Source organism: Zeus faber (assembly GCF_960531495.2).
Source record: "Zeus faber genome assembly, chromosome: 15".
Lineage (NCBI taxonomy): Eukaryota > Metazoa > Chordata > Actinopteri > Zeiformes > Zeidae > Zeus > Zeus faber.
In genome coordinates, this window is record NC_137194.1 from 19,960,286 (window position 1) to 19,973,250 (window position 12,965).

General features: G+C 46.3%; 1 protein-coding gene across 1 annotated transcript in view; it reads right to left on the reverse strand.

Annotated features, from left to right (window-relative positions):
• Nucleotides 1–12,162, reverse strand: part of LOC307241739 (translocating chain-associated membrane protein 1-like 1) — a 13,073-nt gene extending 911 nt beyond the window's left edge. The window contains exons 1-11 of the mRNA XM_080015954.1: nucleotides 11,761–12,162; nucleotides 10,638–10,698; nucleotides 10,380–10,498; nucleotides 6,739–6,855; nucleotides 6,577–6,635; nucleotides 6,222–6,306; nucleotides 5,625–5,695; nucleotides 3,263–3,367; nucleotides 3,036–3,179; nucleotides 2,531–2,691; nucleotides 1–2,431 (exon numbers count right to left, since the gene is read on the reverse strand). The exon at nucleotides 1–2,431 is cut by the window's left edge and continues 911 nt beyond it. Of these exons, the coding sequence (XP_079872080.1) occupies nucleotides 2,358–2,431; nucleotides 2,531–2,691; nucleotides 3,036–3,179; nucleotides 3,263–3,367; nucleotides 5,625–5,695; nucleotides 6,222–6,306; nucleotides 6,577–6,635; nucleotides 6,739–6,855; nucleotides 10,380–10,498; nucleotides 10,638–10,698; nucleotides 11,761–11,880 (1,116 nt within the window). The 5' untranslated portion in view covers nucleotides 11,881–12,162 and the 3' untranslated portion in view covers nucleotides 1–2,357. The remainder of the gene's footprint in view (nucleotides 2,432–2,530; nucleotides 2,692–3,035; nucleotides 3,180–3,262; nucleotides 3,368–5,624; nucleotides 5,696–6,221; nucleotides 6,307–6,576; nucleotides 6,636–6,738; nucleotides 6,856–10,379; nucleotides 10,499–10,637; nucleotides 10,699–11,760) is intronic.
• Between the last annotated feature and the right edge of the window lie 803 nt (nucleotides 12,163–12,965).

The window sequence follows — 12,965 nt, forward strand, 5'->3', positions numbered from 1 at the left end:
CAAATATCCACACATATACCGAACGACAGTGATTTTTTTTTTTTTTTTTTAACCGCCCCCCCCCCCCTCTATAAAAATATCTTAAAAATCTGACATATACTTTAGTACAGTGTAGGGTTGAGTCGTGGATTTTTTCCTCCGGTTTACATCCGAAGCAGTTCGGCAACAGGGGTGGTAAAGAAGTCCTCTGCTCCGCCTTCCCTCCCATGACACTGCGACACAGGGCTCCGAAGACCGTCGGACCCCCGTTAAGGTACGCTGAATGAATGACATCTTCATTTCACTTCCTGCTTTGAACACCGAATTGGACCGAACCCCCCAAACTCCCGAACCGTCCAGAGGCAGACAGGCGCTACGGTATTTCCAACATCGGGTCTCACATGCACAGTGGTTTAGTATAGTACAAGTTGACCCACGTAAAATAAAATATACACAGTATGGCCGAAGGAACAAGAACATAATGCTCCATAGCAATGTCAGGATCACTGGAAAGGTGAAGCAGGATTGCCCAAATACCCCACGTTTGGCAAACAAAGTCACAGAGTCTCTCTCGGGGAGGATGTGGGAATGAGGCGCACGGACACTTTTACACACAGGTACTTTAACCAAGAGCCTAGAAAACATCTGCCTAGCCACAACTCAGTGTTTCACTCAAAGAAGCATGGCGAAACCAATAAAATATTTAAAAAAAAAAATAAAAAATATGTGATTTTGAATGCTCACACAGTGGGAGTCAATATTCAGATTGTCACATTTCATGCTATGCACACAGGCAACAGTGTTTTCACAAGACAAGCAAGAATTACACTCATCGTCCTCATCTTTCAAGGCCGCACAAACATACACGCCAAGAATAATCAAAACAAACAAGCTGGAGTGACAATATTGCACGCGCTCACAAAGACTCCTTTTCACAAAACGTCTCGTTTTAGCCTCGGATGTCAGAAAATGTTGACGTGGTCAGAAGCTCGCCCCCCCCCCCCCCCCCGGTACACGGGAATTAAAAAAATAAATAAATAAATGGCAAACCGAAGAAGGCAAACGGAACGAAAGCAGAAGTATTATGTGGACCACTGACAGTATAAGGACACTTGAAGGAGGATTATATTGTTTGGATAGAACTGAAAACAGTTGCTCTGTACTACTGTCTTTGCTGGTTATAGCTTATCAAAAGATAGAAAATAATATCCACCTGATAAATATAATGAACTCAAACCTCTTGCAGCAGTTGTAAAAAGGCCACTGAACAGTGTGTGTGTGTACGTGCGTGCGTGTATGTATGTGTGCGCGGGCGTGTGTGTGAGAAAGATGCAAAGTCGACAGCAGTAAGAAACTTGCCGTGAGCCTCAAACCAACATGCATCGGACATTGTCACAAAAAAATAATCGTAGTGTCATTCAGCCAATTCTCCTGCTTGGATTTCCTCCCCTGGCGCCGCCCGAGAGATTAAACCGAAGGCGCGCCGCGCAGCGCCCGTCGCGGGGGGGGGGGTGGGGGCTTCCGACGGCCGGGCGACTGACAAGACGCAGGAAAAAGACGAGTGGAAAGGCCTTCAGTCCTCTGAGCGTGTGGACTTCATACGGCAGACGCCAGATGAAGAACGGCAGTGAATGACCAAGGGTTAAGCACGACAGGCCTTATTCAGTCAACCGCCGACATCTACTCCAAACACAGCGCACAACACCCTTTAAGAGAATTTCACTTGTTATTATTATTATTATTATTATTTTTTTTTTTTTAAACGATGTTTTGCTATCAACAGCAGAACTCGAAAGAGGTTTTAAATCGAGCGGGAGACGCGTTATTTGTCGGACAGAAGCTTACGGCCAGTTTAGCTGAATAAGGCCCAAACTGGATAACAATGACGGTTGGTACAGATCACCTGCAGCGCCGACACTTGCCCTGAAGTCGGAAGTCCGTAATCAAAACACCGCACCGACATCCAAGAGTGTAATGATGTAAATGGAGTCGTCGCTGTGTCACAGAACATCTACTAAACATGTAGTACCGCGCGCGTGAGCAGTATTTTACACACACAAAAAAAAAAGGACACTTTTCAGAACGTGCCCGTCCCGTTCGAGCGTCCACACCAAAACGGGCCCCGCCCACTTCCCTGTCGGTGACGCACCGAAATGGAAAGAAAATTACACAAACCCAGCAGGAAGTTGAAAAAAAAACCAAAAACAAACAAAAAAAAAGTACAAAACCAAAAACAACAGGTTTGACCCCAAAGGAAAGTTAAGTAGGATGGGTAGGTGCGTTTAAGTAGTCGCCTCGGGAAACCGCCATGATGTCACACTGACGGACATCCCCCTCACTCCGTTTTTTTCTTTCCCCCCTTCCAGCTTCTTCCGTCTCTACGAGGCTTTGGCCTTTTTCGCCCGCGGTGACGTCCTGTCGTCAGGCTTCACCACGCCGTTCGCGGAACCACCTGGGGAGTGACGGAGAATGACCAAAACCATTTAACTCTCACCGGTTTTACACCCGTGCCAATCGGTTTCGGAAGAAGGTTGACTTCCGGCTTCCTCACCTCGGGCGGGCTCCCTCTTGTGGGGTTTGCTCTTTGGGCTCACCGTCTTCTTCTTGGACGCCTGGTTCTGGCTGTGTTCCCTCCACTTTTTCAACTGGAAGTTGATGAATTTCCACATCATCCAGGCCTGTGTCAGGCAGATCGCTGCCAGGCAGGTCATCCTAGGAGATGGGCAAAAAAATAAAATATATATATATTTTTTTAAACACGCAGGGTTGCCAGGTCACGCAAAGAATCACAAAAACACCAAAATTCTGTTTGATGTTGTAATCCGTCAATGAATTTTAGGAAAAGGGGCTGGTTGTGGTGGAGGAGTAGTTTACATGGTGAAGTTGGTCTGTGACCCCCCTCAGATAGTGCTGTAAAGTTAGGGTGGGGCCTCTTCGACCGAGTAACTTTCCTCTCCGGCATTTTTAAGGCGCCGAACTCCCGCCTTCTCTACGGCGTCGATGACACGCGGTGAAACGGCAGTTCGGCGCGGCTAACACCGGTGAGTCCGACTTGCCTGATGGTAAGCACGTTGAAGTTGCCTTCGGCCAGAGAGAAGCCCTGGTTTTCCGTGCGGGGCAGCCCGAATCCAAAGGTCAGGACGGAGAGTGTGAGGGTGAGGAGGCGGGCGATGACGAAGAGCAGCGCCCACAGAGTGAAACTGAAAAACCGAAGACAGACACGGCGGTCAACAGGGCGCCGACGCGGCAGCGGAGCAGCGGGCGGAGACACGGCGCCACAAACCCCTTCTGCTTGTTTTCGTCGCTGAAGTAGAAGAGGCGTGAGGCGTGAAACAGGAGCTCCACCAGGTAGTGAGGGACCAGCAGCACCAGCCCGAGTCGGTGGAGGCTGGACGCGCAGGGAGAGATGGGGAAGGGTCAGCTCAGGACGTGAGGGGGAGCGCTCAGACGTGAGTTTCAAGAAAAACGGGGACAGTGCGTGCCTTGAGCCGTCCAGCGACCAAAGTCAATCATGCTTGACCTAAAGGCATTCAGCCGGCCCGGATTTGCGAATTTTTTTTTTTTTTTTTTTCAAATAGACTAACCCCGTATGCCTAGTACAGCGCTCGAAATAAAAATCCATGACACACAAAGGACACAAGAGGGAGTCAGGAGTCAAGAAATAAATCAAATCGGACCCGTCCTTTACCGTCCATTAAAGCTGGCCTTCTGACTCTACAAGCACGATTTACGAGTCACCATCGACTAAAAAAAGCCTCTTTATCCCTATTTTATACGGTTTCTAGATAGATATCTGAATTTCATTATCTAAGTATATGACGACTCAAATCGCCTCTTAAAAAAGCCTTCGCTAAATAACTCAAGGCACTAGGGTGGTACTGGGGTCGAGGCTGAAATAACAAAGTTCCATATTAGGAAGACTACATCTTAATATATTGACAGGGTTAGTAGAACTTGCTAATTTAGAAATCTGATTGAATCCATTGTGCAAGACAAAACATGCCTACTTTTTTTCCCTATAGTCTGATCTTAGCTGTTGAACAATAACCAGTAAATAAACAAAAATGCTCCATGTGGCCGGGTTTGGACTTAAAAGGCCAACTTGAACGCGGCCATCTCTGAGAATCAGAGCCGGCGGAGAGAGGGGGAGCCGGGCCGGCGCTGTTGTTGGAGCTGTCCTACAGCAACAGTGGTAGTAGGAGTGGTTGCTCAGAGCCTGATCCTCAGGCCCCTGGCTCCAACCTCCTCGGTTGGAGCCAGGGGCCGGTTGGGAGCGTGCCGTTCACAGTGGAGGGCCACCACCGGTTCCGCTTGACCAGCCGCACCCTGTGCACCACGTCCGACAGCTGCTCCAGCACAGTGCAAGGGCCAGCCCAGTGGCTCGACAGCTTGGGGGAGAAGACCCTGCTTTCTCTCCGGACATTAGACCCCACACCTGAGTCCCAGGTGCAGAGTCCGTTTCCCGGCAGCGGGAGTTGTGTGGGCCCCCCGGTGTGCTGGCCCTCGCACTGTGCTGGAACAGCAGTCGGACGTGGTGTACAGGGTGCGGCTGGTCAAGCGGAACGGGGTGGTGGCCCTCCATCGTGACCGGCTCGCTCCCTACCGGCCCCTGACTACAACTGAGAAGGTGTCGGGAGCTGAGGACCAGCTCCGGCCAACCACTCTTAGTCATAAGAGAGCGCCAACGGCAGCGCCGGCCTGGCTGCCCCTCTCTCCGCCTGAATCAAAGAGACAACCACGCCCCACTCATTTGCATATAAAGAATGGAAATGTGGCATTATGAAATAAAAATGGCCTGAAATAAATAAGTATTTTGAAAAACATCCTTTTTAAAATAAAATAAAAACTATTCATTTAACTATATTTACTCATTGATATATTAACATTTATTTATTTATTAATTGCCTAATTTACTGCTTTCAGGATTTATTTCATGGACATATTTATGTATTTATTCATTAAATATTGACTCAAACGGCTTTCCATAGATGACTACCAATTGTTCCTAAAACTGAATGTGTGTTGCCTATTCGTGTTGATTTGCATACGGTAGGTGCCCTGATGACAACACACAAGGCGTGCAGAGATAAGCTTTGCAAATAAGCCCCAAAGAAAAGAATCTCCCCCAGTAAATATAGACGCGCTCTCTTTGTGGCGTGATCAGGAAATTGCTCCAATAAATGCTAATTTATGGGACACCATTGCTGTTGGGTCCTATCATCATTAATCACTTTGAACACCATTTCTGAAAAGTGTTACGACCAGCAGCCCATTAGGCCTATAAATGGGCTCAAACATTTTGTTGTCAATATGAGATTCGGCACAAATGTATTTGATGTTGCTGAATAAGGCGTTTTAAGTAGAAGCCTTGTCAGCAGAATGCCTTTCCTCAAATTTCCAAACACGAGTGAATCTTGATTGTTCCAAAGAAAAGGAAACATCTTTGAGATATTAAGAGACTAAAACATTGCCTCGACCATTTCGCTTGGATATACACGATGAATATGTTGAACAATATGTATTATTCTTACATTGGGACTTTGGGAACTTAATGCCTGTCAAGTAAGACATTGACTTTGTGCTGAATTTGCTCTAAAACTCCATCTTATGCTGACGTTTTAAGGATGAGGTGTCATTTTACTCACTTTAACACATAGGCACCAGTGATGTGGACAACATAAAGGCAAATGTAATAAAGCTGGCGGGGAATATCCTCCTGTTAAAAGGAAAACAAATAATGAGTTGCAATAGTTATCCTTCCAAGTATTCTTTATGTAGTATAAAAATCTCATAACATATTACCATTTGTAATTTTAATGACCATTTTATAAAACACATTTTTCATTTAAGAGGCAATCTTGAAGATTTCCGTTTCATTGTTTCTGGCGAAAAAGCGGTAATTGCAGGTGCGTAGCGGAGTGAATGCATGGTGTGTGTGAATGCATGGCATGCAGACACCCGGTTCTTTATACTTAGAATACTGAAAATCGAAGGGCTTCAGTCAGTGGGCCAAGGGCTCGGTCACCTTTGTGTGACCCCGTTCAGCGATCGAGTGGTTTATCAGACAAAATCTCCGAGATTGGCACTTTAACGGAGCATCAAACAGTGAAGTTCCCAGCCTCGAAATAGAAATAATGACCAAAATACATTTTCACTCCCACTACAGCAGCGTGTGTGTGTAACACAGTTCATTAGGAACCGTTAGGTGTGGTTTTAAAGGAACGTTATTGAATGACTCTCACCTTTCGCACTTTTTGAAAGTACAGTTCAGGAAGTGCATGAAGCCAGTAGGCAATTTGGCAAATGTAGAAGAATTTGACCTGGAAACTGCACAGAATGCAGTTGACAAACAGAAAAGACTTTACTGCATTACTATTGTCACTAAAATGTACCATACATATACATACACACACACATATGTATGTATATATTTATTTATAGTGTTATATATTCACACACACACACACACACACACACACACACACACACACACACACACACACACACACACACACACACACACACACACACACACACACACACACACACACACACACACACACACACACACAATCAATAAAGTCTTATCTTACTTACACCATGTGGTTGTGTGGATAACCTTCCCATAAGAAAGTAGGATTTGTTGCAAATTCCTCCTGCAAAATGATAATAAAAAATTAGGTGTATAAACTACAGCATCAGTGCAAGGTATCCCAGCATGCACTTTGGTTCCTGGTTGTGTTTTCGTGCTCGTCTTACCGCTGTTAGGATGCTACAGCCCCAGATGAAGGAGAACAGGTAGAAGGCCGCCAGCTGCCCAGACTCATTGAACTTGCTGTGTTTGGTTTTGGAAAGGTGCAACCGCCGGTTCATTTTCTGAAATTATAAAAACAATAGAACATTAGATGACCATTTCAAAAGTACCACAAAATCCAACATTTATTTTCATTCATTACCCTTTTTTCGTTCATTTTGCTAATTTAAACAGTTATTTAGCTATGTCTAAATATGGACATTACCAGACATATGACCAGGTCCCTCTTATCCAAGTCACAAGTAAGTCTCAAGTCATTTGGTCCAAGTCTCAAGCAAGTCATAAGTCATTTTTCCCTGGGCAAGTCAAGTCAGGTAACAGGTTGTCAAGTCCCAAGTCAAGTCACTTTTTTTCCCCAAGATACTGTGGTCTCACCCTGCAGTATCCAGTCTTTATAAATAGAAAAGAAAAAGTATTAGTACCTGTCCAATAATGATATTATTGGCCAAATTAATTGAATTTGTATTGAATTTGTATTATGTAAAAGAAGAGAGAGACAATAATAACTTTATAAAAGGCGTATTACCTAATTTCTTCTCAATCCAAAAAATATTCCATCCCCATCACTTTAAACAGTGAAATAATGACAGCCAGACTACATCAAACTTTGTTCGATTCCGCCCTTGTCCGTCTGTCTGCGGAATATCTCAAAGTTATGAAGAGATTTGCACAAATTGTTTTGATCGCAACGATACATTGACACTTGTTATGTGAACATTGACAACATGTACATGGAAAAACATGAACATAGAAACAGACAACAACATGAACATGGAAAAACAAACACAGAAACAAACAACAACATGTACATGGAAAAATATAAACATTGAAACAAACAACATGTAGATGGAAAAACATAAAATTCGGACGACAGCATGTATCGAAAAAACAGAGTTAATTAAGTCCAGGAAAACTGGAACAGCAATTGGGCACGTGGCCTCTTCCTGTCATAGTTATGGCGGTAAATGAGGAAGAAAGAGAGAGGGATGCAACCAGGAGGGTGTTGGGGTGCCTTCAAAGCAGGTGCTGGTGGTGTGTGTATGTGTATGTGTATGTGTATGTGTGTGTGTGTGTGTGTGTGTGTGTGTGTGTGTCCACCAGTGAGTGTACAGGACTTGTCACAATTGGTTGTGGTGTATAAGGTCGGTATTATATCTTGGCGCCTCCACGTGGCCCTGAAGCCACCCCCGAGTCCCGCAGCTGTACAGACACCCTACGGCCGCAAGAAAGCCCCGAGCCCGCTGCCCTGCAACCACAGAAGACCCCCTGACCCTCAGAGAAGCCGGAAGCCTGCAGAGCAACACCTACGCCCGGACAGGCCCGGAGCCAGGTTCCGCCCCGACAGACCAACACCCTGCCCGAACTGCCCGAACTGCCCGGTGCGAGAGGGAGGCCAGCCCCACCACAGCCGACCAGACGCCCCATTCAGCCGCGAGCGCCGAGTGCCCATCCACGTAGCCGAGTGTGCTCAGTGCAGGGCACCTGGATGTTAGCCCCCCCTGCCAGCATTTTAATATTTTATATGTAATATTAGGGCTGTGCGATATGGCAATATACTGTATATCGTACGATGATAGAAAAATTGTATCGTCTAGATATATTTTTGGAGCTTGATGACGGCACATTTTTAGGTCCGATGCCGATCCCGATTTTGCAGAGTACGAGCCCACTCATTACTGATGTTTTGCGAAAAAGTGCAGAATTTTACAAAAAAAAAACAAAAAAAAAACATTTCTATATTTGAGAAAATTGTAATTATAACCAAACAAATAAATAAAAAATAAACGCACAAAGACCTTTTGGATAGATTAAAAAATATATTTAAAAGATGATGTTCAATTTAATTCTTATTTTATTTTTGTCCGAGTTCCAGTGAAGGCATCACTTCCGAAATGTTTTAGTTTTCCGAGTTCCCCATGAACGCAGCAGCGTCCCTTATTAAAACAGACAAGTACAGCATACTCAATGTGGTTTATTATACTTATTTAAAAATCGTGACACATCCGCTGCATAACTGATGAGCCCTATTTGGTAAAAAAAAAAAAGTTTCTATTACTATGTCGCAAATCAGCGGAAGAACTGCTTTACAGCAATATTGTAAGTCATTTTTAGTCACCTTGATTGCACGTGGGAGCGACTTACAACTTTATAAACACCAATTTGTGTTTGATAAGGATATCTCCCACATTGGCACCATTCATGGATTACTACAACATTTGTCCATCTGCTACAGAGCCACTACAGCGTGAGGTGTGGGGGGACTACCCAACCAAAGCACCTTTTTTTTGGCCGATCGCGTCTTAATTCAAGATTTCAGTGAATGAAAGTGAACACAAACAAGTCATTAGAGTCATCCTGTCTCAAGTCAAGTCACGTGTCTTTAACTTCCAAGTCCAAGTCCAGTCTCGAGTCATTTATTTTCTGTCAAGTCAAGTTGCAGGTCATCGAAACAGTGACTCGACTCGAGTCCAGGTCTCAACGACTCGAGTCCACATCTCTGGACATTACTACGCATCTGTCTTTCCCCGCAAAGCCTTCAATAGCAACAAGTAACAGTGATTGAGTAAATGCAAGTTTTCTATGTGTTTTTAGGGGAAAAGAGGTGAAAATGGAGGTGGAGAGGTCAGTCCAGGTGTAACCTGAAGAAATGGCTCTTCCATTTTTTGTTTTTACTGTAAAGGGCGGACGGTAATTCAGTTGCCCGGACACTTGGAGGGAGTATGCTCCACCATGGTGTTGCCAGGGACGACACCTGGGAAAAGCGACTTCTAAGACCCTGTAGCAGTGGTGGGGAGTTTGGAAATGCTGCTTCTCTGGTAAAGAATGGGCGTAACCTGCAGCCGTTATGGAGGGAAACAGGTGCGAGCCATCGCATTGATGTTGGCGGAGCAGGAGAGCCCGCTGTCCTTTGTCACGCCATGGTTTTTGGCCGTCCCAGGGCACCAAACAGCGGCGTTCTTAAACGTCAGGTCTGTGTGAGGGCCGTCTTTCTGAAGCAGTATGTGTCATTTGCTCTGAAAAACTATTCTTGCCAATTTTTCTTCTTAATAAAGCAGCAGAGAAAATGTTTCCGCACAGGGAGCATTCCTCCTCATAGCTTTTGGCCGAGAGACGTACGTTTTCCCAGTGAGTGAAATGAACCGACTCATTTGCAAATGACGTAAGGCTCAAGGGTGTGGCATACTTATTATATTAGTGTGCACATTGGAGAAAGAATTGCTTTTAAATGACTCTTGGGTAATGGGCAAGGACTGAGCACAGAACCCACACATTCAATGGAGAAATTGAATTGAGAATTTATTCCAAACGAAGTTGCCCAAATAACACAGAGAGTGCATTGGTTCAACAACTATGACAAAATGCATTGAGTTGAAAATCTGTCTGTAAGCTCAGAAGTGAGAGAGCAGATGGAGAGGATGGCACTTCCATGTATCACCCTGTTTTTGAGCTATTTTCCTGCCTTGCAACTCCTCCACCATCTCCACAGACATACACCCCAATGGGTCGTGCACTACTCTGTGTGAAAATACTAGAAGGATTAGTGAAACAAAAATTGCATTATCTCATTTTAGATCGGCATACTCACATCTAGAATATATTCCTGTATCAAGGCGTGGAGTATGACAGCTATGAGCAGGTAGAAGAAAACAGTAGCTGCATCTTTGGGGCCATACTGGTAAAAGTTCACCGGCTCAGTCCTGTCATCTGCATGAAGCAAACAAAGATATTCAAACGAGATGAACATTTATTTCAAGAGGCTTTTTTTTTTTTTAGATGTATAACTTAAGATTATAAATAAATACATTACAAAAAGATACAACATTCGACCCGAAATTCAACTCACCGAGAGCTTGCGTGACGTTGTACTGAACGGTGATGAACATGATGGCAAACTTTGCGGTCACCTGGAACAAAAGGAACAAAGAGAACATTCTTACCCGCCGTGGTTGGGCTCAGCTTTCACGCATTAAACCGAGAAGAGAAGTGACGACAGCGCCGAGAGCCAATGGTGTCCGGGAAGTCATACGAACATTACCGCTGGCCTCATTAGAAAACCCTAATAGTAGACTTGAAAAAAAATAAAAATAACAAGCATGACAGGACGCTCATCAATACGGATCGCGTTACTTTTGAATGTGATACAGCACCATTTGGGATTCAACAGTATCGTATTCGAGTTGAACCGGATGAATTGTACAGTCATCTCTGATGTGCAATTGGGGTTTTATCAGAAACACAACATTCGATAGAGGATCAACCTCTAATGGTGGCGTGTTTCATTGATTTCGCCCGGGCGACATGGTAATAGGTATGGAGATCCCATTCGATTTATTAGACGCGTATCCAAACCACTGTTTCGTTCCCCCAAGAATCAAAGGAAGAGTTCGAGGATTCTATTCGAAGCTACAATCAAAAGGTTAGAGTGGCGCTCATAAGGTCACCCGAACTACAAGACGCTCACTTTCTTTTCATATGATTAATTGCTTCGGGGTTTTTTTTTGTTGTTGTTGTTTTTTTTCTCGGTCACTTCGGTCGGGATATTTTTCTGTTCCTCTGAGTGAAGGGTCATCCACATCTGCGGTTTTCCGACGACAACACTACCTGCGCCAGTCCATCGGATTCACCACGGCTGCCTTTCACTTCCTGACCGTGCGCGATCGGTGGATACCTGCCCGGGGAAAGGCGGACCCCGCCACCGACGCTGGAAACGGCGCACAGCGCACATATACCGTGTAGCGCAAATGCATTGAATGGCTGTTTCGCCTTAAATAAAGTATCATATATGGGATTTTTTTTTTTTTTTTTAAACAAAATCATCTCACGGATTACCACTTCACGCAGGCAGAAGCGCCAGAACGACAGCCCTGATCGGAACGACCCGAGGGCTAGGGGCAGGGAGCGGGGTGGAAAGGCTAGCGCTAGCTGTCACGCCAGCTAGCCGGTTCTAAAGGCCCGTCCCACGGTACCTCGAACATCAGGCCCAACAGAATGACCATGGCCAGACAGGACACCATGTCCGCGTGGTTCTGGATCACGAACTCGTGGCTCAGCACCGGCGGGCTCTTGTTCTTCTTGCGGAACCCCATCGTCGCTCCGTCCGCTCCCTCTCCGGCTCCCGGGCTGCCGTTCAGGGACGCCTCGGTCCGGCCGCCCCGCTGCTCCTCCGCTCGGACCCGCGCGTCTCACGCTGCGTTGTTTTCTTCGGGGCCACCGGCTCCGCTGGCGCTGAGGGGGAAAAAAGGCTGAGTCGCCCCCCGCCTCCTCCACCACCACCACCACCACCACCTCCTCCTCCTCCTCCTCCTCCTCCGCCCCTCGCGATTAGAAAGAGTCGGAGCGACGCGTCCCGCTGACCACGACACCGCCTTCCCCCGGCCGCTCCGGTGACGCGCCCGCCCCGCCCCGCCCCTCCCACTCCGAGCGCCGCCCCTCCCACGCCCACGCCCACTCCGAGCGCCGCTTCGGCGAGGGGGGGACCCGCGGACGACTCGTTCCGAGAGAACGCACCCACAACTGATCGGGACCGCCGGGCCCTGACCCTCCAGCGGCCGTCGTAGCGGCAGAAAACCCGTCGGAGAGCGCGGGAGACGCTCACGACAGAGTTCAGGGCTCTTGCCTCGGTTGGCCGGTTCGCTTTTCTCCACCAACGGGAGTTTCCGGCTTTCTTTCTGCGGGGTTTGCGAAAAACAAACAACCCCCCCCCCAAAAAAAAACAAAGGAAGGAGAAAAAGGGAAAGGCGCGCAAGTTTCGACAATTCAAAACGAGAGGGGTTATCAACGGCGGGTGCCATGGCTCTCGACGCCCCACTTCCAACCACTTCAGTTTGCCATTGTCAGCGACGGGCGGCTTCCGGTCGTCGTTGCCGACGACGCGGGGACGGCTTTACACTGAATCCGGCAAACGACAACAACTCGCTGAGAGCGTCGTTTCTGAGTCTGAGCAGAAGCAACCGTTGCGGCTTATGACACACGACAGATATTGGAACAGGGCTGAAAACGAAGTAAATGAGTTACATATACTGTCTAAAATACTGGTGTGATTCGCATCGGGCGTTCATCAATAAAACTCCATTCAAATTCCATTTTATTTTGATTGTATTTTATTTTATTCTCTATATTTTTATTTTTATTCTATAAGTATTCGACTTGCTGTATTACGTTTTAGGAGTCA